The following is an 18,245-nucleotide window of genomic DNA, read 5'->3' on the forward strand; positions in this document are numbered from 1 at the left end:
GACTCCTTAAAAGTTTAAGTAAATGACTGGGCAGCCATCTCTTTCATTCACAAACACACTTGCAGCTGTTTATTTTTTTTTCTTTTTCTTTTTCAGAAATTGTATTTTCTAAGTTGGGTAACCATGCATACAGTTCCCGACGGTCATCATAAGAAACGCCCTACAGCGACATTAAGGAACACCCTCCCCCCCACTGAGTTTACGGCTGTGGGAACCAATCATTTAACACATTATAAGACGACAATACGGCGTCGAGACGGTGATCAAATGAGAGAAACAAAAGGGAGAGTTGTCCGAAAATTTTCTCAACGGTGTGGAATGTAAAGAGGAAAAAGCGACGGAAACAAAAATTGAGGAAAGCGAAAGGTATCACAGAGTTTACACGACGGACTTTGCCTATTTCTTTTGTTGCTTCACTTGTCTTTTCTCCTCGATTTCGGCCAATTCCAAATCCAAGTCGGCAGAAAAAGAGAGATGTACGTCTATTGGGTTGAGTTCCACATCGGGGCGTAAATACTTAGCCACCTCTGCATCTGGTAAATCCTTTTCGCTTAATTCAGGCGAATCCAAAATCGCTTCTTCTTCCGCGGTCAGTTCTGTGATTACGTACAAAGGGAAAAAGAAGAAGACATTTAGGATTCGAGTTCAATACTCTTTTCATTTACAGTCCAATAGAGCGTGGGACGCAAAAACAATGTAGCGAAAGAGAATAAGGAAAAACAAATCCAACCTCTGGGTATAATAGGAACGATGATGGGTTCGTTAAGCCTCTGAATCTCATCCTCTTCATTTAACGCATCTGTAGTCATTCCTTGGAATTGAAGTATCAATTCAAGATACTTGGGAATATCTTTCTTTTTTTTATTTTTCTTCTCAATCCAAGTCATGTGATTGAACAGCTGTAGCAGCTCATCGGAGAGTAAGGACGCGTTCCTCGTAATCGAACGAGCAACAACAGCATCGATGTTAGTGAGGTGGGTTTGAGCTAAGTATGTCTGGTAGTCTCTCGCCTCGGTTGGTTCCCTGAGCTCGGTGAAAGGCACTTTTTTGTTATGATCTTTATCATAATAGTGACAGGATTGCCATGCTAAATAACCAGCTGCAATAGTAATAATACGAGGATCATAACTTCTTTTCGTCCGTCGCTCGAAAATCCTCACAATCTTTGCCGTGGTGTTATAGATCCTTTCAGTTATGTCCTCTGTCGGCATGAAAGGGTCTTCGACTTTTAAATTGGGCAAAACTGAACGAACTCGCGAGGCAATATCAGGACCTGCATCGCTGACTGAGTTTGGCTGATCTTCATCACTTGCTGATGTTGTCGGTGTGTTGGCTGATTCAGGCATCTTGTCTTTAAGATATTGCTCTACTTTTTTCAAAGCTTCACCAATGCAATGTAAACTGATTGGAGGGTCCAAGACAGGCAAAACCTGCTTGATGGAAATAGGGTGCCGCATTCGATAAATAGTGATAAAAACTGCAGCTGCAACTGCAGTAAGGTTGCGCCACGAACCAAAATTTTTGAAAACAGTAAAGATTTCCTTTTCTAAACTGCCAGCATTAAAGTTCTGACAAAGTGTCTTTATTACAGTTTTCCCATCTTCCCTTCCCTAAAGTTTATATATCAGGTAAAGATACAGTGATACCAAGAATGTATACATTGTAATTTAATTATTTACCTTTGAAATACCGGCTCTGTTATACCTTACTCCTTTTGTTTTGGCTCCTTCCCCGTCATCATGAACAAACTTGGAGTTTCCAGCTTCACTGCTTCCTATATAGTCGAAGTCGTAAGTGTTGCTGTCTGTACACTCTCTCGTTTCCGCACACACTTGACATTGAAGAAACTAGATTATAAGGTTGCAGTCAACAGTAGAAACATGAATGAAATAAGCCGTAATTAAAACATTTTTAAAACAAATACCTCTTCACTTGCACTCTGAATGACGATCATCGCTCCTCCACATACACATTCTTCCATTCTTAAAAGTGTCAATTAGTCAGATTAAAGTAGATGTATCAATTTCAAATCTAAAGAAATTCGCTTAGCAGACGGATCTAAACGAAAACAAACGTTACCCTTGTTGCCATGTTTCAAATGGTAATTTATGTTGGAACAACTCTGCCGCTGGCCCGCTGCTTGCCAGTTTCGTGTATTTAGGACTGGGCAGAGTTGTTTGACTGTAACTTACGAGTGTAGGTAAGCCCGGCATACGCTTTGCCGTAGACCACTCAAATTTCCACAGTGACTGATCTCTTTTTTATGATTTACCCACGATATCAAAAAGGTTAAGAACCCAATAGGACGCAATTGAAAATGAAATCTTCGGTAAAGAAACGTGTATTGTAATTCTCGAACGGAACCAGAAATAAAACAAAAGTTGAAGAGACAGCTACATTTTAGTCATGGTGAATTAACCACCTACTAGTCGTAGCACGGTGAGTTGTGTTACATTGCATAGCGAAGGAAAATGGGACGAATGGTCGGAGGATGAGGCCGCAATATCAATCCTGATGGCCTGGGTGAGGACAAGTCCAAAGAGAAAAACGCCTACGACAATGATGATGCAAGCGAAAAGGCACGAAACAAGATTTTTGCGGCGAATCATAGAAGGATCTTGCCTCAGGGTGACTTGCAACAAACAGATCCCTTAATCGCACAATCAAATTCATTATTTCCTCCTGTCGCTTATGTTTTCCCTTTATCTTAGAAAAAATATATTTACTTACCCGGAAAAACAAAGATAAACACAGCAGCAAGGCTACCTAGAATTTGAATTACTTGACCAATGTCTGGTATTAACACTGCCAAGATGAGACTGGAACCGAACCATAGAATGGAAATGAGAATACGCCCCCATTTTTCTCGCTGCTGACCGGAGCTACCCGACGGTGCCGACCCACAATCCTGCCCTAAACTCATCAGCGCTTCCCTGTTGAAGGTAGGTAAAGATTATATGTAATGTTTTGATTTGAAAATGTCGACTAACTGACCTTCCACAGAACGCAAGGATGGGATAGGTAGCGCAGCTTTTTGCAGCTAATGCAACAATGGCAACGAGGACATGAGGCTGGGATGCGTCATATGCTTGAAGAATATCACTTGGAACGTTGCTACCAAAAGTTAGATAGCCGAACGTTCCCGCAACGGTATACGCCACTAAGCACATAAAGATCGCCGAAGACATGCAGACAGAGAAACGCTTGACTGTTCTCTCTTTCATGCACGAATAGATGGGCACTGCTGACACATGGCACTAGATTTACAATTTGTAAACAAACAAAAAACATGACAGCAGTTGTATGCTGTGTGATTTAAAGAGACCACAATACCTGATATCCGAAACAAATGACCGGGACTACAAGGAAGACGTCTGTCCAGCTATTTGGATTTTCTTTTATTGGTCCTGGTACGTAACCACCTTCAAAATACTCGTAGGCAATTAGAACAACGACATACACGATAGATGAAACTCCGACGGGGCTAACATATTTAAGAAAATCAATCCTCAGAGAGAAGCAGAGTGGAAGAATGAATATTGTGGAACAAGCAGGGATAAGAAACTCTCTTTGCATGTACCTAAAGCATTTAAGAAAGAAAGAATCACACTTAACAAATGTACTGGAATAATGGGTACATGAAAAACCACAGCTTACCAATAACTGCAGAAATTTGGTCCATACAAAGAGGCTAATGCTCTATCAAATTGGTCACCAATAATGATGAGAAAGGTTATGCAAGTTCCAAAAGAGTACAAGGCTACACAGAAGGAACCAATGTGCTGACCAATTTTTCCACTTGCTCCATGAAGAGCTGCCTATGAAGTGATAATAAATGTAAGTCTATGTACACTATGATACATGCATTCAGAAACTCTACCTGAACTGTTCCAGCACCATTTACGTCAGAGCACTTTGCCAGGATAAGTAGTGAAGCTATCACAAAAATTACAAGAATTGTTTGCACGATAAGTGCAACCTCAATACCCCCAGCTTGATCAAACGCCTTAGGAAAATTTAGCAATCCAGCTCCAAGTGCGGCATTCACAATAAGGAAAATAGTTCCTAGATTACTGGTACCTACTGATTTCAAGTTGGAAATTAGGTTTGGCCAATATAATTTTTCAACCTACACAAACCTCGAGAAGCATTTCCCAAAGAGCTAGGACGTCTGAGAGTTGAAACGTCAGATGCAGGATTAGTTAGAGGCACTAGATCATTGCTATTGTCGAGATTAAAAGAAGGTACGATTAAGCCTGATTGCTGGTAAGTTTCGGCATCTTCAATTACGCTCGCCATTGCAGGACGAAATAATGACAGGAAAGAATTAACAGTTCTAGGAGAGCTGGTATTCAAACTGGTCGAAATACGACCCCATTATAGTGTTACGTTAGAAGGAAAACTACTCAAACGCCTCTTTCCTGTAAGACGATGTGTCACAATAGATGACTTGTTTAATGGTAAACTTGTTTATTCAGTTGTTTATCTTCTTTACGGTTTTTCAGCTTAGAGATTCTGATGATGCATTATTTTTACGACTCTTAGATGGCGGTCACAAGTAAGTTTTTATCACTTGTCGAGTACTCGAGTTGTCGCCAACTGATTAAATGTAAGGCGCAATCCTGCTATATTTCTTGGATGATGTTTTCTTTAATTTCAAATACGCTTTCGTTTACGCATACAACAAATGAAATTATAAAGCAAAGTTTTCAAATAAGTTATCATTTTGAAAATATAGTTCCAATTCTACATGCTAGACGGCGACTCCAATGGGCGGCGTCCTGCGCCCAGCTGACGAAAGAGAAGAACAAGTGAAAGAAAACTTTGTTTGTCAAGAACGCATTAATTGTTAAAGGAGTAGATTTTGGTGATAGTTAGCTGTTAAGCTTTTGGGTCTTTACCCCACTAACATGTCCTCTTTATGCATTTTTCAAAAATCTTTTATTTTCTCTTAAATACCTTCGATAACAATCCACGAAGTCACTAACAGAACGTTGTTGCTATGATGTTTTTCGCGCTACGCCGCTAGTTGAGTATTGATTTTTACAGTTTCAGACAAGCGCGCTTCCCCCTTTTGAATGACAAAAAGTCTAGTATTGGATGACTACTCTTGATGTGTGAAAGTCATGGAATCAGTGAATACAGAAGTCATAATGGGCTTGTTTGCAACCAAATCAGCAGTTGTAGATGGTGATACCATAGTGGAAAAGTGTTGTAATGAAGAAGAGCAAGGGAAACAAACCAGACTTCATGGTGAACAAAAAGTAGATGCTGCTTCCTCATCTCCTGTCCTAGTGTCACCACTTACTGCTTTACAAGACTTGACACGTGAATATCAAGAAATAGACCCTGTATCTTCTAAGTCGACCAGTCTCTCTGAAGTGGAAGAAGGACAAATTCTTGAATCATCCTCTGATGCTTTTGACCTGACCACAAATGTCAATAAGCGACCAAGTTCTGTGCTGTCTGATACACCTGGTGGAGCTGGGTTGGCCAAAAAAACAAAGAAAAAGATCTCATTTTCATCTGTGACAGCTTATTACTTCCCTCGAGCGCAAGGTTTCACCTGCATCCCTTCACAAGGGGGCTCAACACTTGGTATGGCTCTAAAGCACAGCCATGAGGAAAGCTTTACCTTAGCTGAACATGCAAATTACCAAAGACGGAATCATCGTAGGCATGTTGTCAAATTCTGATTATAGTATGACACATTTTTACAAGTTTTAACATAGTACATTTTAACCAGATTATTGCTTCAGCTACGTAAAAGAAGAAAGAGTCGTAGTGCGACAAAAGCCAGTGAAGAGGACGCAGTGGCAGCAGCGGCAGCTACAGCTCTAGCTCTGGAGGCCACCAACAGTACCTTGGAAGTTTTTGCCAGCAACAGTAATCCAGACACCAAAAATAAAAATGACGTAAAAGAATCCGATAGTGACGATAGTGATGCAGATGGACAACAAATAAGCGATGTGTCTGATTCTGAACTAGAAGTTGACAACTATTATTTTTTACAGGTAAAGAAATACGAAATTTATGGGGTTGATGAAAGAAATCAACTAAAATAACTAACTTTTGTTCCTATCATATTCAGCCTGTTCCGACAAGGCAGAGACGAGTATTGTTACGGGAATCGGGAATTGGGAAGATAGAAACATCAGAGAAAGACGATTGCCGCCAAATCCGCGTATCTCGGGAGTCCTGTGGATGTTCGTGCCAAGTAAAACTTACTTAAATTTCATGGAACTTGTCAGATTTGACTGTTGACCGTGCCCTAATTTACTTATTAGGGCTATTGCGATCCGGAATCATGTTCCTGTGCCCAATCAGGTATTCAGTGCCAGGTCGATAGGCTTAACTTCCCATGTGGATGTTCGCGAGAGGCATGCGGTAACCCATCAGGACGTGTAGAGTTTAATCCGGTACGTGTTCGGACCCATTTCATCCACACACTGATGCGAATGGAGCTAGAAAATACTCAAGAGCCAAATAAAAGCCTGCAACCTCTTCATCATAATCAGCAGCACCCGTTGCTACAAAAGATCGATGAGCTTCCTGCCAGCGAAATAGACATTGGTGTGGTAAGCACAGTTAGTGCGTTAGTACCGCCGGAATCACACTATAATTGGGACAGTGTGATGCAGCTGCCATCGTCTCAAGATCAGCATCAACAGGCGCTACAGCAACCGCAACATCATGCTAGCTACCCTGTAGCCGAGCCGTTGCCCGAAAACGGATGGTTTTGTCATTATTCCAATGACGTAAGCAATACTTATCCGCTTTATTCTGGACCCAGTGCAGCTAGTAGTGCGGAAGTCTTCACCTACGATCAAACTCCGTATGATTCACTGGGATATCATTCTACGGAGGTAGCGGGTGAGAATTCTCAACAGCATTACACCGAGCTGGTAGACAGCAGTAGTAGTTCAGGCTATGCCGGAAGCGCTGTCAATAATAGCACGGGGGAATTTTACACCGAATACGGTCAGAGTTACCAATCGTTTGATCCACAGGTGTTTAATTATCATCATGCGCCTAGTGACACGTACAACGCTGCCGATGAGATTTATAGTTATGCGGAAGAAGGCTCTAGTTTTGGTGTTAATGGTGTTAATGCTAACGCCGCTTATGGGAGCAGTTCTAATGGTGGCTCAGTTCTCGATACTGTTAACAACGCACCGAAGGCCGAGTCCTCCAACAGTAGCTCAGAAGAAGATATTTTGGACATGGGCAGCTCTCTGGCCACCATAGTTAAAGAGACCATGGTGTCCGTCTGATGGTATGCCATATTGCCGGCGTAATGTATTAATTTAGTTACCTTTTTTACCCACCTTATAACCGCTTTCACTATAATGCCCAGTACGTGCCCTGGCATGTTTTGGGATAAGATTATTATTTCTTTCTTTCGTTTTGTCCATTTGCCAAAATAGCGATTAACGCGTACAATGCCATTTTGAAATTTCTTTGTAGCTCATTTTGTTACGTAAGCCTCAACGAACGAAGGGCTCATCATTTAGATAATTATTTGTAACTTTTTTCCATCGTCTTTAACCTTCTGATTCGAATGCGATTCGGCCAAAGCGCGACACAAGTAGTTTTTTTTTTTTTTAGTTTGTTTCTTCCCTTTTTGTTATCTGACTTGTTGTCTGTTACTGTTTCGACTTCCTGGGCCGAATTCAAAAAGAAAGAAATAATAATAATTCAATAATAACATAAGCCGCAATGAAAAAATAATTAGAAACTCAGACAATTTTTAACGACACAACGCGGTAGATCGATGCTACCATTCGGTTTCTTGCCGAACAGGGTTGTGAAGTCTTTAATAGTCTAGTTGCAGTTTAAAGTTTACAGATCACTCATACTCTTGAGTCATCTTTGTCTCCGAATGTGCTATTGATAGCCCACAGTATTATTTACCTTTCTTAACGACTGCCTGACCGAGAACAATTTAAAACAAAGCCGATCCCAATTTTACCTTTACCGAGTGACTTTTTATATTGCTTGTCGTGTACTGTACCCCTTTTCACCTTACCTCCGAATTGGTATCAAGAACTGATGACAAAATTCAAACGATGCAATGAATTTATATTTAAAATGAAACTGTAACTTGTTGGCAGAATCCAAACTAGTAAAGCGTATCCGAGCTCCCAATGAACTCGATTTCGATGTATTCTGTACCTAAAACGCGTGCACTTGTTTCTTTTCTTGTTCTTGTACGAAGAAGAAATGGGCAACCCGCAACAATACCATCAATACAATCTGTTTTCCTTGTCAATTTGGTACAAAGTTCATCCTTCACCCAAGCAACCTGAACTTTGCTGCACAGCGTTAAGCGTATCAGATGGAACAACGCCGAAATTCAACTTCCGTGAAAACCGCTCTCCTGTCACTTTATTGTAAGTAATCAGCTTGACTTTTATTGCTCGTGATGGCTAGTTATAATTTAACCCCTGGAACTTTCTTCGTATGATGTTTTGGAACCTGCATCATTTTAGACGATTTTATCGGTTTGCAGAGGTGGTGGGTGACACGTTAACATCCCCCCCAAAAGCTGTGGGTCACGGCAGTACCTTGAAATAGGCTGAGCTCCAGCGTCTGACAGTAAGAACTAAGATTTCTTTTGTCAAAAAGTTTATCGGTTAACCTTTCTTTAAAATATATATATATATGTTCTGTGCATTGCTGATCTGCTATGTTTTTCTTATGAAAAACGAAACAATAGCATGTGGATTTGTATAGGCTCCATGGCTTATTATTGTGGCGTGAGTTACTGGTAACTATTGCTGTTCCGAAATTGTAGGGTATTCTAAAAGCTAGATTTAAAATTGTTTTCGAAAGTATGATTCATTTTAGAGATGCTTTAGCTTACTCGTATAGATGCATTTATTCGTTTCTTTACATTGTCGTTAAATTGGCTGGAACAAAACGAAATGGAATCACAAGTTTACGGTTCGTCATCAGTAAAAGCATTCCTCCCTGCCTGGTTAAAAAAAGGTAACTGGAGGATGAGTCCTGTTGCAAAAGAACAAGGTACTAGATAAGTACATTACATCTTCTAACGTAGAGTCCATTTGCATATTACCAGTGACGAGTCCACCGACAACAGCAAATGCTAAAGTCGTTCCTAAAGCAGCAATTTGATAAGCTCCTTGGCATAATGCCGAACGACCGACTCCTGGTTGAACATTTTCTACATGATATTGGAGATCCCAGTAGTCTAAAGTTTTACCCATTGGTGTCCTAGCAGGAAATTGCCGATAGAGACTGAAAATTTGTAAATTCAAATTAACTATGGTTTTTTTTGTTTTTTTTTTGTTTTTTTTTTGTTTTTTTTTTGTTTTGAGGGAGGGGAACCCAAATTACCTGTAATTGTAATTTTTTTCAGTTGCCAGGGCTGCCGCGATGGCACCAACGAAAGCGGCGATTAGTCCGGATAGACCATGGAGGTTATGAATACCACAAGGATCGCGTATTCCAAATTTTCGATTAATTCCTGGCTTAAGTTAATGTAGGTTTAAATGGGGCAAGTAGTCGAGTAACACGAGGGCATGTAATTAGTTATTGTTAGTTACTAGAACCTACAGTTAAGTACACCATCCCTAGTATTGAAACTAGTCCAGCGATACTTCCTACAATGATTGCACCAAACGGATGAATCATCATGTCAGCAGCCGTTCCAATGGCAACACCTCCTGCTAACGTTGAGTTTTGAATATGTACCTTTCAAAAAATTAATAGCGTTTTTGTTTTGTTTTTACTGTCGCTAGAACTGGCAACTTCGAGTGTGCTCTTACCGTGAAGAACTGTTGTTTTTTGTCCACGAAAGAACTGAGGCCGATGGCCAAAGTCACAACTGAACTAGCTGCTAAAGAATAGTACGTGTTAATAACAGCTCTGTGCTGGGCATCGCCTTGAGCTAAACTAGCGTTCAGTGTGGGCCAAAATAGCCAGAGAAATATTGTTCCTAAAATCCATCCAATCGACAAGTATCAGCATCTTTCCTTTTTCTTATAAAAAGGTCTACAGTTAAGAAAGATACCCATCACAGAGAAAAGATCCGGAGTAGGAAGGGTGATGCAAACACTCTCTTTTTCGGGCCTGTTATTTCGCAAGACACAGCTCACCATCAAGCCGAAATAAGCTCCAAAAACGTGAACCAGCATTGAAACTCCAACGTCGGAAATCTAAGTTAAAATGTTGATGATTCAAAAAAGCGAATCAAATTTTCATGAGCAATATATCCTACCTTTAGAATGTCAAGACTTATGTATTCATTAGCAGCGAAAATAAATACCTCGCAGATAACCATAACTATCAGCTGAATTGGTGTGGTCAATTCAAGAACAGCTCCAAATGAGATGAAAGTCGTTAACGTGGCAAAATCAGCATGCAATAAGCTGTGGGTAGAAAATACCAGTAAAAAATGATCGATGGTTAATTGATAGGAAAATTACTTGGTAATGCTGACATGTATTTTGCCGCGTTGCATCTGAAAAAATCCTTGGCATAGAGTCGCCCATTGGAGGGTAACCGCAGCGATCAACAAGTTGGGAACGGCAGAGCTGTAACCATATCGTTTTAAAAAAGTTCCGAGGAAACCAAACCCAATGACCATCGTCAAGTGAACATCCTGGAACACTGGTGGCAAACAAAGCGCGAAAATTTAGAAAAAATTAACAAAAATCCACATCTGTTAACAGGCAAACTTTAAAAATAACTGAATGCCACATTGATAGGCATGAAATCCTTTAGGTGTTGTAAATAGCATTAATTACTGTAATAGTAAATTGATGAAAGATGGTCTCGAGTGTGAGTGCCACGAACGCGATCAAGATCGCTTTCTACGACAATTCCAATGGATTCTCCAGTATAATCAACAAACATCGCAAACGCCCAACATAAAGCAAGTTCAAGAAATATCGCACACAATGCGAAACTCCCATTCTCCATCGTAAAATGCATGGCATGTGTTCGTGCAACTGGTTAAACTGCTACTGACAAATGTTGCTGGTTTTACAAGAAACCATGGCTTAGATTCTGAATAAGCTGCCTGCACCAGTTGACCTCTTCAGGTTCCATTCATAAAGCCCTACTAAGGATGATTCTCAAAGAATGAGGTTTCTCACTGTGAAAGATTGTTTAAAATAATTTAGTGCCATCTAACCAGTAACAAATTTCCACATCACCAAATAAATGGCTCATCAAGATCACGAACTATTCCGGTCTGTTATATAATACTCAGGTAAACGAATCTGTGTCTTACCGACCCAAATCGCTGGTTGGGTTACCGGTCTTCTATGGCAAACGTTCGACGTGGGTGCAGAAGAAAAACACTGCCACTTTGTATACAAGAATATTGTATCAGTTTAAATTTGTAGCCAATACACGTCTTTGACGTTGTGTTCTATGTTATGTTGATATTATATTGTTATTTAGTCACATGGTAGCAGACTGCCGTCTCGTTGATGAATCACGTTTCACATGTAACAACAAGGAAATACACATGCAGACATGCCTGGAGGCGCGTGGTTTGCTGCTGTCTGTACGTGTACCTGTTAACAAAAGAGTTGCATCAAATTAAGAAAAAAAGAATTTTTAGTAAAAAGAAACTACGACTGGCTACATGGAAGCATCCATTGCCACGCCAAACTAAAAATGCGTGTTGTGTTAATATACCTCAAAACTGATAAAAATCCTAGAATATGACTCAACTAGGCATTTTGCGTCAATTTACCACTAGGTGGCTCCGTTTTCTTGTACTTACATGCGACTCGTTCGACAGGAGAATAACGGAGACAGATCCAATAGAAATTTTTATTGTCTAGTGTATTGGTGTTCACCTTTCAGATCTGTGGGGGGGAAAATCAGCTGAACGCATTGGCGATTTGCAAACTTAATCCGTTGCTTTATTACCGTTTGTCTAGAAGAGACAGCAAAAGTTTAGTAAAATCGTCTATTATCGTCTTTATGAAACCATCGTAGCAAGTTTTTTGTGTTCAACAAAAATCGATGACCTATCATGTTGGCCAGCAGTAAAATCTTGCCTCTCAGTGTCGATGTGGAAACTGGAAATCATACACTCAACCTGAATAGTGAACCTGATATATTGTCAGCCAGTTCTCCTAAGTGCCACTCCTTGGCTAACACTATTCACCAACCTAGAACAAGGAATCTGCATCACCATGCAAGGGGAAACAGAAAAATGCCTCCAAAAAGTCCAGATCTTATAGAACTCTCTGATGCTGGCCAGTCACCAGTTTCGGTTAGTATTATAACAATCATGTTGTTGTGAAACAAAATTTTGACAACATAACACAATGAAATAGAAATTTCTAAAAAATAAAATTTTTATTTCAGGTACCAGAAGATGATAGCAGCCCAGGTGTGACAACTGATGCTGACAGTGAAGATCCCTCTTACTGTGATACAGAATCTCCAACACCAACTAATACTGCAGTAACAATTGATCCCAAAAACTATTGGCAAGGAGCAGAAGAGCATAGAGAATTGTTAGCAACAGAAGGTGAAGAAGAAGATGATGATGATGAAGGCCAAGTTGATCAGGTCGACCAAAGAGACGTAGAATTGGTTGATATCAACAGCTCTGATTCTGAGGTTGGCACTTCCAATAATCCTAGTAGTGATTCGGATTGTGGCAACGTTTCATATTCAAATGATGGTAGGCCAAATTTCCTGTGGTCTGATACTAACTAAGTAAATATATCCCATAATGTCTCATTTCCCTTTAGTAGATGACATTGATGAAGAAGAATTATGGAAAATAAGCCCAGACCAGTTATCTTACTACAAAGTTCAATTCAAAACGCTTCAAGCCGACCCTAATGGATTAATTGGAGGTTCTCAAGCCAAGCAATTCTTCGAGAAATCCCGATTGCCAACTGCCGAGCTTTCTCATATTTGGTACTTATGACACGTTTTTGTGCCAAAGCAATTCATTCATTTTCCTGGCGGGATTTTTGCAGGCAACTGAGTGATGTGACTAAAGATGGTGCTCTGTCTTTGACTGAATTTTGCACAGCAATGCACCTGGTAGTATTAAGAAGGAACAAGATTGCATTGCCTAAGCAATTGCCGCCTGCACTTGATCCTTTGCAAATGCTTGAAGTTGCACCACCAACATCACAGTCGACGCTAGTGGCGTCAACTGTTGCGACAGCAGTCACTGATAAGGAGCCACAGAATAGCCAAGTGAAACCCACTTCGTCTAACGTACAGACGGCCGTGGATGGTTCTGGCGCTGTCCAGCATTGGACAAAATTTGTCGACTCCCCTACGGGATCCGTGGCATCCCCCGGTCCCCAACCAGTGAATTTTGACTTTAAACGAGCCCAAGTCCAAGTAGAACAGGATCCACGTATTCTTCACCCAGTCGCCTTACGATTAACGCCCGAATCACAACAATTGTCAGAAATCGGCCCGCCTTCGGGTGCCGTCTCCCTACCCCAACCTTCGAGTGTTACTTCCCTCGGTAGCACTTTGACTAGCCACGCGACCTCCATTCCCTCCGCCACTTTAATTGCGAATTCATCTATTGGCAAAAAGGAACCACCGCCTCCTCCTCCTCCACGACCGTATAGAGGGCACACCAGGAGTTCTTCGTTAGACCTAAACCAACTTGGTACTTGTTTTCTTTCGTGTATTCGAAATGATTCATTTTGAACATGTGTTATGTTTCAGGTCGCAATACTGGATTGAATTCTGTCGCTCCACCTGCTGTTCCTCCCCGCGTGTCGCCTAGTATGGTAAGGAATCATTTGTAGAGCATGGAATGAATGCTTAACAACTGGATTTCGTTATCAGGGTTCTCCTAGGAAAGAGAGTGAAACAAACAATCAAACCACTAGTGGTGGAGCCTTCCAGGTTTACCGGAGGCCCACCGGAACGATTGCCATTCCTGCTGTGAGTACCAGCGCAACTCCCGAAAAGAAACTCGGTGTATTATTAAACACCTCGACGGCAACAAAAAGTTTGACTTCTGTTATCGAAGACCACCAGCGGCGAGGCGAAGTCCTGCGGAAACAGCAACAAATTTTGACCAAGCAGTTGCTTGATATCCAAGTAAAACTGTTTCATGTAAACTTAAATTTGATAATTGTTATACGATGTTCAATTTGTGTGTTTCAGGAAGAGAGAAATCATCTTGAACTCCGTCTACAAAAACTGCACTTAACCGATTCTCAATGTTAGATGATTCAAACCGAACGAACTGCCAGTGCTTTATTGTCGACCGGGAGGCTTGGTGTTGTGGAGTGGTGAAATTCAAAGCCAAAGTCAATGAGTCTGATTTTTTTTTTCTCTCTGTTTTTTCCTTCTCTCATTTCCTGGAGAGGTAAATCGTTACCACGTCAAGCATTCTACTGGAACTGAAGTAGAAACGAAATGGCAGCTTTTTTGTTCTCTTGCGAGAGAAGTGGAGAGGGGATCGAAAGATTTACTTGTTAGTTTGTTATCCCCCTTTTTTTTTTGCTACTTTGTTATTCAAAGATATGCTTCCGTCGTCATCTTTCCCTGATTAAGTCTGATTAAAATTTTCTTCCTCTTTGGTCCATTCTCTTGCACATGTGTCGGGAACATTGTGAATTTACGGTATTCGCACACACCTCTCATCCACCTCTCGGTCAAATTATATCTAAATCTCCTAAATGTACATTTAATTATTCCACCCGTTGCCTCCCCGCCAGCTCTCTTTCTTGCTTTCCCTCTCACCATGCCATCAAATGTTTGGCTATAATAAATCAAATAACCAATGTATTGCTATAAAGAAAAAAAAATTGCGTGAATGAGATAATTTTATTTTATGTCTGACATAGTGGCTTCATCGAAGAGATCCAACAGCGTTTCTTCGAAGACTTTCATAGTATCGTGCTCTGACGGCGAAATTTTCTTGAGCTCCAGCTGGATCGATTCGACCTTTTCGTCAGCTGTTGTGGAACCTACATTCATTTCTTTCAAATTCAAGTGAGTATCATTTTCAGTCGATTTAGCAACAATACGTTGCAGTGACGTAAATCCTCCTGTCCGAAAAATTGGCGGTTGTTGGTGATCATTGAACATGTTGCTTCCCAGATTTATAGAGGATTGCCCGCATTGAAAATTGTAAGGTTTGTAATTTCCCATTGTAAGTTCTGGTAGAATGAGGCCTTCTGGAAGAGGACGCGTGTTATCTAAATGGAAATAGCCGGCCTGGCTCTGCAATCCTCTGCCGAGGAATGTGGTAATGCGAGTCTTGCATGGTTGCAAGTAATTTAGCAAGCTATGTCGTATGGTCATCCATGCCCATGGCGAGAGTTTTGCACAGTGCTATCGATAGAAATACATGCTGGTCATTCAAATTTTAGAAGAAATTTTGGCAAGAGTACCGTCAGAAGTAAATCCTTTGAAAATTGTATCTGCAACATGGTTTCAGGATCTTCAGTTAATTGCATCCAACTATCGACATGATTTGTTGTAATGGCTAACAACGACTGGGCATCTGGAGCTGAAACGAATTGAAATTTCACTGACATCGCCATTAAATCGTAAAGTTTGTCAAGACTGTCTTGTCCGAGTCGCATTACGGAAGAATGGACAATATTTTCCATCAAAGACTTCAACATGGACGGCGAATTCAGCCTGTCCGACCGAAAAATTCCGTTGAGGTACTGTCGATCCAACATCATTGAGAGTAAATCGTTCAAAACTAAATTGAAAACGATTGTCAAAGGACTATTTTCATAGAAACAAAGGCCAAATATATGAAGGTATTTTTTTTTTCTCCTACCTTTGACAGATTTTTCTGCTGAAATATCTTGAGCTTGAAGACGTTGTTCTATAATGTAAAGCAGCTCTCCTCCTAAGTTCAGATACAATAAGGGGAAAGCTTGAAGAATGTGGACCATGTTCTTCGTCAAAATTTGCCAAATTCTTTTAGTCTACAATTTCCTATGAAATTTTCGTTTCCCGGAACTTACGAACACGGAACACGCAAACAGTTTGTTTCCAAGGCAACTTTACTTCATGACTAGAAGAGGCTTCGAATTTACCATATTGTTTTATTGTTTTCCAGGACACATGTGTGGTGCTGTCTGTTCCCGCGCGAACATTTAATCCTTTTCCCTGTTTTATTTAGTTATAATTTACTCCTTATCCTCCTTGAAAATGTCGTTTTGAAATTTCAGCCAGAAGTGTAACATATAAATTGATGTGTTAATCTCTTGCTTAGACTGAATTTCAAAGTAGTTATGCATCCATAAAAGCATGGCTATTTTACACCAAAGTGAAGCTGGCTATTTTGTGTGCCATCGTAGTCTGTCGGAAGAAATGTGTGGAAGGCCATACCTTCGCAGTTTGTTCGATATACGCACTCCTTTTCTAAAAGACCAAGAAGCTATGTCAGTGGCCCAAGAAATGGCAAGTGGTGTGCCCAAAAAGAGAAAGCGTAAGAAAAACCATGAAGTTAAACAGTTACCTCTTGAGGAATCAAAAGTTTTAGATTTCTTATCTGAGTTAACAAAGTTTTTTCAGCCATTACCATCACCACTAGATTTTGCTGAAAATAATAAATCTGCCCGTGATCTGGTTACCCAGTTTCTATCTTCAGCATCAGGCTCTAAAATCCAAGATTTCAATCTTGAAATGAGTTGCTTGAACTCACTGGAACATGTGATAGAGAAAGAAATAAATGGTGAAACTTTTATCCTTCCTCCTCACAGCCAGTTCTACAAGAACGACATCAACTATCTGGATACCCTCGAAAAAAAATCTGGCTGTACGTTTTCCTTAATTGTTATGGATCCCCCTTGGACAAACCGGTTTGTGAAGCGGAAGAGAAATGCTGGCAGTGTAAACAGTTATCGGTCGATGGATAACGATATTTTGGCTACTTTGCCAATTTCCGGTCTTTGCATTGAAGGTGCTTTGGTGGCTATATGGTGCACCAATTCGAAGACACATCTGGACTATCTTACTGGTACTTTACTGCCACTCTGGAAACTAACCTATATGGCCACCTGGTTTTGGATCAAAGTAAGTGCTTTACAATTATAACTTCTCCCACAATTTTCTATCAATATGACGACTAAAACAATGGCCAGGTTACAGTCTCTGGCAAATTTGTATGTGAATGGAATGGACCCAGCGGCAAACATCCTTTTGAACGGGTCATACTGGCACGTAAAATGCATTCTGTTAAAGAAGGATTGAAAAGCGTGCCAATTCCAGATAAACAAATTTTTGTTTCCATACCTTGTGCCATACATTCTTTCAAACCACCACTGCAAAAACTGCTCCAACCGTTTCACGAAGCAGGTGGTCAGGCATTGGAGCTATTTGCACGTTCTCTTTTGCCGGATACTATTAGCTTGGGAAATCAAGTGCCGCTTTTGCAACATGTTAGCTTATTTGAAGAGAAAGAAAACACATGTAATCACTTTTCAAGATAACCTTTCCACAATCTTCCTTTTGTTCTACTAAACTATAAACATGTTTGTTTATTTGTATTGCTAAGTATAATTGACACGTTTTCTGTTAGAACTGTTAGAAAAGCGAATTCCGAAACTGAATCATTAGTGATAATTGGAGCACTTTTTTTCTTTTAATTACAATTTTTCTTTCTTTCCTCTCTTGGCTTCGCCAAGAGAACGATCCCACAATTTTAATTGAATCATTGTTTTCAAAAAAATGTCACGAGGTTATCACTCATCATTTGCTGTCACCAGTAATCTCTTTGAACTATTGATTCATCAATCCATTGAAGAATGTTGAAAAAAAAATGTTGATAGAATGCGACGTGACAAATCAAATATTTTTCACGCCGAAAACTTGTGATAGAGACTGTCACGTATTGTAGTTACACACCATGACCTTTGCCGAAGTTACTGACAGATTAGAAGAAAGAGAGAAATGTCAAAGGTTTTTGCCTCGGCAATTGCATCATTCCTGTCCATTTTCTCGAAATCCTTCTAACTATATGGATTTTATCGTTAAATCATATTAAATGATTGATCTGGCTCAATCCTTCAAGACTTTGCTTGTATAAGAAGGACTTAGTTATAAGCTTATGGGATTCAAGTCAAGGGATTGAACTTGTGTAGTCTGCGACCGTTATAGCTCTTTATGCAAAGTTCAAAATCTCGTAATGGATGTAATTCCTGGTCAAGTCTTCAAGGCGACAAAATCGTTGACGTATGATAACGCTAGAAACAAAGCTTATTTGTACTATACTATCTATTTGAACATCCATTAGCGAC

The 18,245-nt window shown here is 40.3% G+C and overlaps 6 protein-coding genes across 18 annotated transcripts; 2 read left to right on the forward strand and 4 right to left on the reverse strand.

Annotated features, from left to right (window-relative positions):
• Window positions 1-64: 64 nt before the first annotated feature.
• On the reverse strand, window positions 65-2,089 carry LOC116926278. Its single transcript, XM_032933116.2, has 4 exons — window positions 1,925-2,089; window positions 1,680-1,847; window positions 731-1,610; window positions 65-596 (listed from the first exon to the last, which is right to left on the reverse strand). The coding sequence occupies exons 1-4, from the start codon at window positions 1,979-1,981 to the stop codon at window positions 397-399; spliced, it is 1,305 nt and encodes a 434-aa protein (XP_032789007.2). The 5' UTR covers window positions 1,982-2,089; the 3' UTR covers window positions 65-396.
• Window positions 2,090-2,325: 236 nt separating this feature from the next.
• On the reverse strand, window positions 2,326-4,482 carry LOC116926274 (putative sodium-coupled neutral amino acid transporter 7). Of its 2 annotated transcripts, none has more exons than XM_032933109.2 (7): window positions 4,140-4,482; window positions 3,881-4,080; window positions 3,658-3,818; window positions 3,334-3,580; window positions 2,995-3,257; window positions 2,731-2,933; window positions 2,326-2,650 (listed from the first exon to the last, which is right to left on the reverse strand). In XM_032933109.2, exons 1-7 carry the CDS (start codon window positions 4,297-4,299, stop codon window positions 2,415-2,417), a joined length of 1,470 nt encoding a protein of 489 aa, XP_032789000.2. In that variant the 5' UTR covers window positions 4,300-4,482; the 3' UTR covers window positions 2,326-2,414. The 2 variants fall into 2 exon arrangements, with proteins under 2 accessions (XP_032789000.2, XP_032788999.2); XM_032933108.2 differs by having other exon boundaries at window positions 3,881-4,083.
• A 236-nt stretch (window positions 4,483-4,718) lies between these two features.
• On the forward strand, window positions 4,719-10,308 carry LOC116926271 (cysteine/serine-rich nuclear protein 3). Of its 4 annotated transcripts, none has more exons than XR_006649116.1 (7): window positions 4,719-5,677; window positions 5,747-6,014; window positions 6,092-6,217; window positions 6,288-6,873; window positions 8,222-8,393; window positions 8,513-8,598; window positions 8,720-10,308. XR_006649116.1 is itself a non-coding variant. In XM_032933104.2 (7 exons), the coding sequence occupies exons 1-6, from the start codon at window positions 5,127-5,129 to the stop codon at window positions 8,575-8,577; spliced, it is 1,788 nt and encodes a 595-aa protein (XP_032788995.2). In that variant the 5' UTR covers window positions 4,719-5,126; the 3' UTR covers window positions 8,578-8,598; window positions 8,720-10,308. The 4 variants fall into 4 exon arrangements, 3 of the variants coding, with proteins under 3 accessions (XP_032788995.2, XP_045032368.1, XP_032788994.2); XM_032933104.2 differs by having other exon boundaries at window positions 8,493-8,598; XM_045176433.1 differs by lacking the exon at window positions 8,720-10,308 and having other exon boundaries at window positions 8,513-8,674.
• On the reverse strand, window positions 8,066-11,664 carry LOC116926276 (ammonium transporter Rh type A). 7 transcript variants are annotated; one of them, XR_006649119.1, is made up of 10 exons: window positions 10,773-11,664; window positions 10,452-10,635; window positions 10,244-10,394; window positions 10,037-10,181; window positions 9,792-9,961; window positions 9,580-9,717; window positions 9,361-9,494; window positions 9,080-9,261; window positions 8,867-9,009; window positions 8,066-8,803 (listed from the first exon to the last, which is right to left on the reverse strand). XR_006649119.1 is itself a non-coding variant. In XM_032933111.2 (9 exons), the coding sequence occupies exons 1-9, from the start codon at window positions 10,957-10,959 to the stop codon at window positions 8,942-8,944; spliced, it is 1,359 nt and encodes a 452-aa protein (XP_032789002.2). In that variant the 5' UTR covers window positions 10,960-11,664; the 3' UTR covers window positions 8,066-8,941. The 7 variants fall into 7 exon arrangements, 2 of the variants coding, with proteins under 2 accessions (XP_032789002.2, XP_045032369.1); XR_006649118.1 differs by having other exon boundaries at window positions 8,066-8,810; XR_006649121.1 differs by having other exon boundaries at window positions 8,066-8,810; window positions 8,867-9,261; window positions 11,261-11,664.
• Window positions 11,665-11,741: 77 nt separating this feature from the next.
• On the forward strand, window positions 11,742-18,245 carry LOC116926268 (ralBP1-associated Eps domain-containing protein 2). Of its 3 annotated transcripts, XM_032933098.2 has the most exons (8): window positions 11,742-12,259; window positions 12,355-12,676; window positions 12,750-12,918; window positions 12,981-13,636; window positions 13,696-13,760; window positions 13,819-13,917; window positions 16,522-17,022; window positions 17,091-18,245. In XM_032933098.2, exons 1-8 carry the CDS (start codon window positions 12,017-12,019, stop codon window positions 17,436-17,438), a joined length of 2,403 nt encoding a protein of 800 aa, XP_032788989.2. In that variant the 5' UTR covers window positions 11,742-12,016; the 3' UTR covers window positions 17,439-18,245. The 3 variants fall into 3 exon arrangements, with proteins under 3 accessions (XP_032788989.2, XP_032788991.2, XP_032788990.2); XM_032933100.2 differs by lacking the exons at window positions 16,522-17,022; window positions 17,091-18,245 and adding an exon at window positions 14,143-14,769 and having other exon boundaries at window positions 11,748-12,259; window positions 13,819-14,076; XM_032933099.2 differs by lacking the exons at window positions 16,522-17,022; window positions 17,091-18,245 and adding an exon at window positions 14,143-14,769 and having other exon boundaries at window positions 11,749-12,259; window positions 12,747-12,918; window positions 13,819-14,076.
• LOC116926280 (protein OSCP1) lies at window positions 14,747-16,259 on the reverse strand. The gene is made up of 3 exons (XM_032933118.2): window positions 15,779-16,259; window positions 15,378-15,697; window positions 14,747-15,318 (listed from the first exon to the last, which is right to left on the reverse strand). Exons 1-3 carry the CDS (start codon window positions 15,894-15,896, stop codon window positions 14,809-14,811), a joined length of 948 nt encoding a protein of 315 aa, XP_032789009.2. The 5' UTR covers window positions 15,897-16,259; the 3' UTR covers window positions 14,747-14,808.

Source organism: Daphnia magna, linkage group LG7, assembly GCF_020631705.1.
Source record: "Daphnia magna isolate NIES linkage group LG7, ASM2063170v1.1, whole genome shotgun sequence".
NCBI lineage: Eukaryota > Metazoa > Arthropoda > Branchiopoda > Diplostraca > Daphniidae > Daphnia > Daphnia magna.

Bases quoted from the DNA above. Each gene is read 5' to 3' on its own strand.
- LOC116926268 (XM_032933098.2), top strand. From the start codon at position 12,017: ATGTTGGCCAGCAGTAAAATCTTGCCTCTCAGTGTCGATGTGGAAACT. The intron at 12,677-12,749 runs GTAGGCCAAATT...TCCCTTTAGTAG, and splicing joins CGTTTCATATTCAAATGATG to ATGACATTGATGAAGAAGAA. The intron at 17,023-17,090 runs GTAAGTGCTTTA...AACAATGGCCAG, and splicing joins CCACCTGGTTTTGGATCAAA to GTTACAGTCTCTGGCAAATT.
- LOC116926280 (XM_032933118.2), bottom strand. From the start codon at position 15,896: ATGGTCCACATTCTTCAAGCTTTCCCCTTATTGTATCTGAACTTAGGA. The intron at 15,698-15,778 runs GTAGGAGAAAAA...TTTTCAATTTAG, and splicing joins AGCAGAAAAATCTGTCAAAG to TTTTGAACGATTTACTCTCA. The intron at 15,319-15,377 runs GTACTCTTGCCA...TTCTATCGATAG, and splicing joins CAAAGGATTTACTTCTGACG to CACTGTGCAAAACTCTCGCC.
- LOC116926276 (XM_045176434.1), bottom strand. From the start codon at position 10,959: ATGCATTTTACGATGGAGAATGGGAGTTTCGCATTGTGTGCGATATTT. The intron at 9,962-10,036 runs GTATCTTTCTTA...GATGGATTTTAG, and splicing joins GGATCTTTTCTCTGTGATGG to GAACAATATTTCTCTGGCTA. The intron at 9,262-9,360 runs GTAATTTGGGTT...ACAAATTTTCAG, and splicing joins GAAAAAAATTACAATTACAG to TCTCTATCGGCAATTTCCTG.
- LOC116926274 (XM_032933108.2), bottom strand. From the start codon at position 4,299: ATGGCGAGCGTAATTGAAGATGCCGAAACTTACCAGCAATCAGGCTTA. The intron at 3,258-3,333 runs GTATTGTGGTCT...TTGTAAATCTAG, and splicing joins TCATTTGTTTCGGATATCAG to TGCCATGTGTCAGCAGTGCC. The intron at 2,934-2,994 runs GTCAGTTAGTCG...TACCTTCAACAG, and splicing joins ATCCTTGCGTTCTGTGGAAG to GGAAGCGCTGATGAGTTTAG.
- LOC116926278 (XM_032933116.2), bottom strand. From the start codon at position 1,981: ATGGAAGAATGTGTATGTGGAGGAGCGATGATCGTCATTCAGAGTGCA. The intron at 1,848-1,924 runs GTATTTGTTTTA...CTTATAATCTAG, and splicing joins TTCAGAGTGCAAGTGAAGAG to TTTCTTCAATGTCAAGTGTG. The intron at 597-730 runs GTTGGATTTGTT...ACGTAATCACAG, and splicing joins CGTTCCTATTATACCCAGAG to AACTGACCGCGGAAGAAGAA.
- LOC116926271 (XM_032933103.2), top strand. From the start codon at position 5,127: ATGGAATCAGTGAATACAGAAGTCATAATGGGCTTGTTTGCAACCAAA. The intron at 5,678-5,746 runs GCATGTTGTCAA...CATTTTAACCAG, and splicing joins CAAAGACGGAATCATCGTAG to ATTATTGCTTCAGCTACGTA. The intron at 6,218-6,287 runs GTAAAACTTACT...TTTACTTATTAG, and splicing joins CCTGTGGATGTTCGTGCCAA to GGCTATTGCGATCCGGAATC.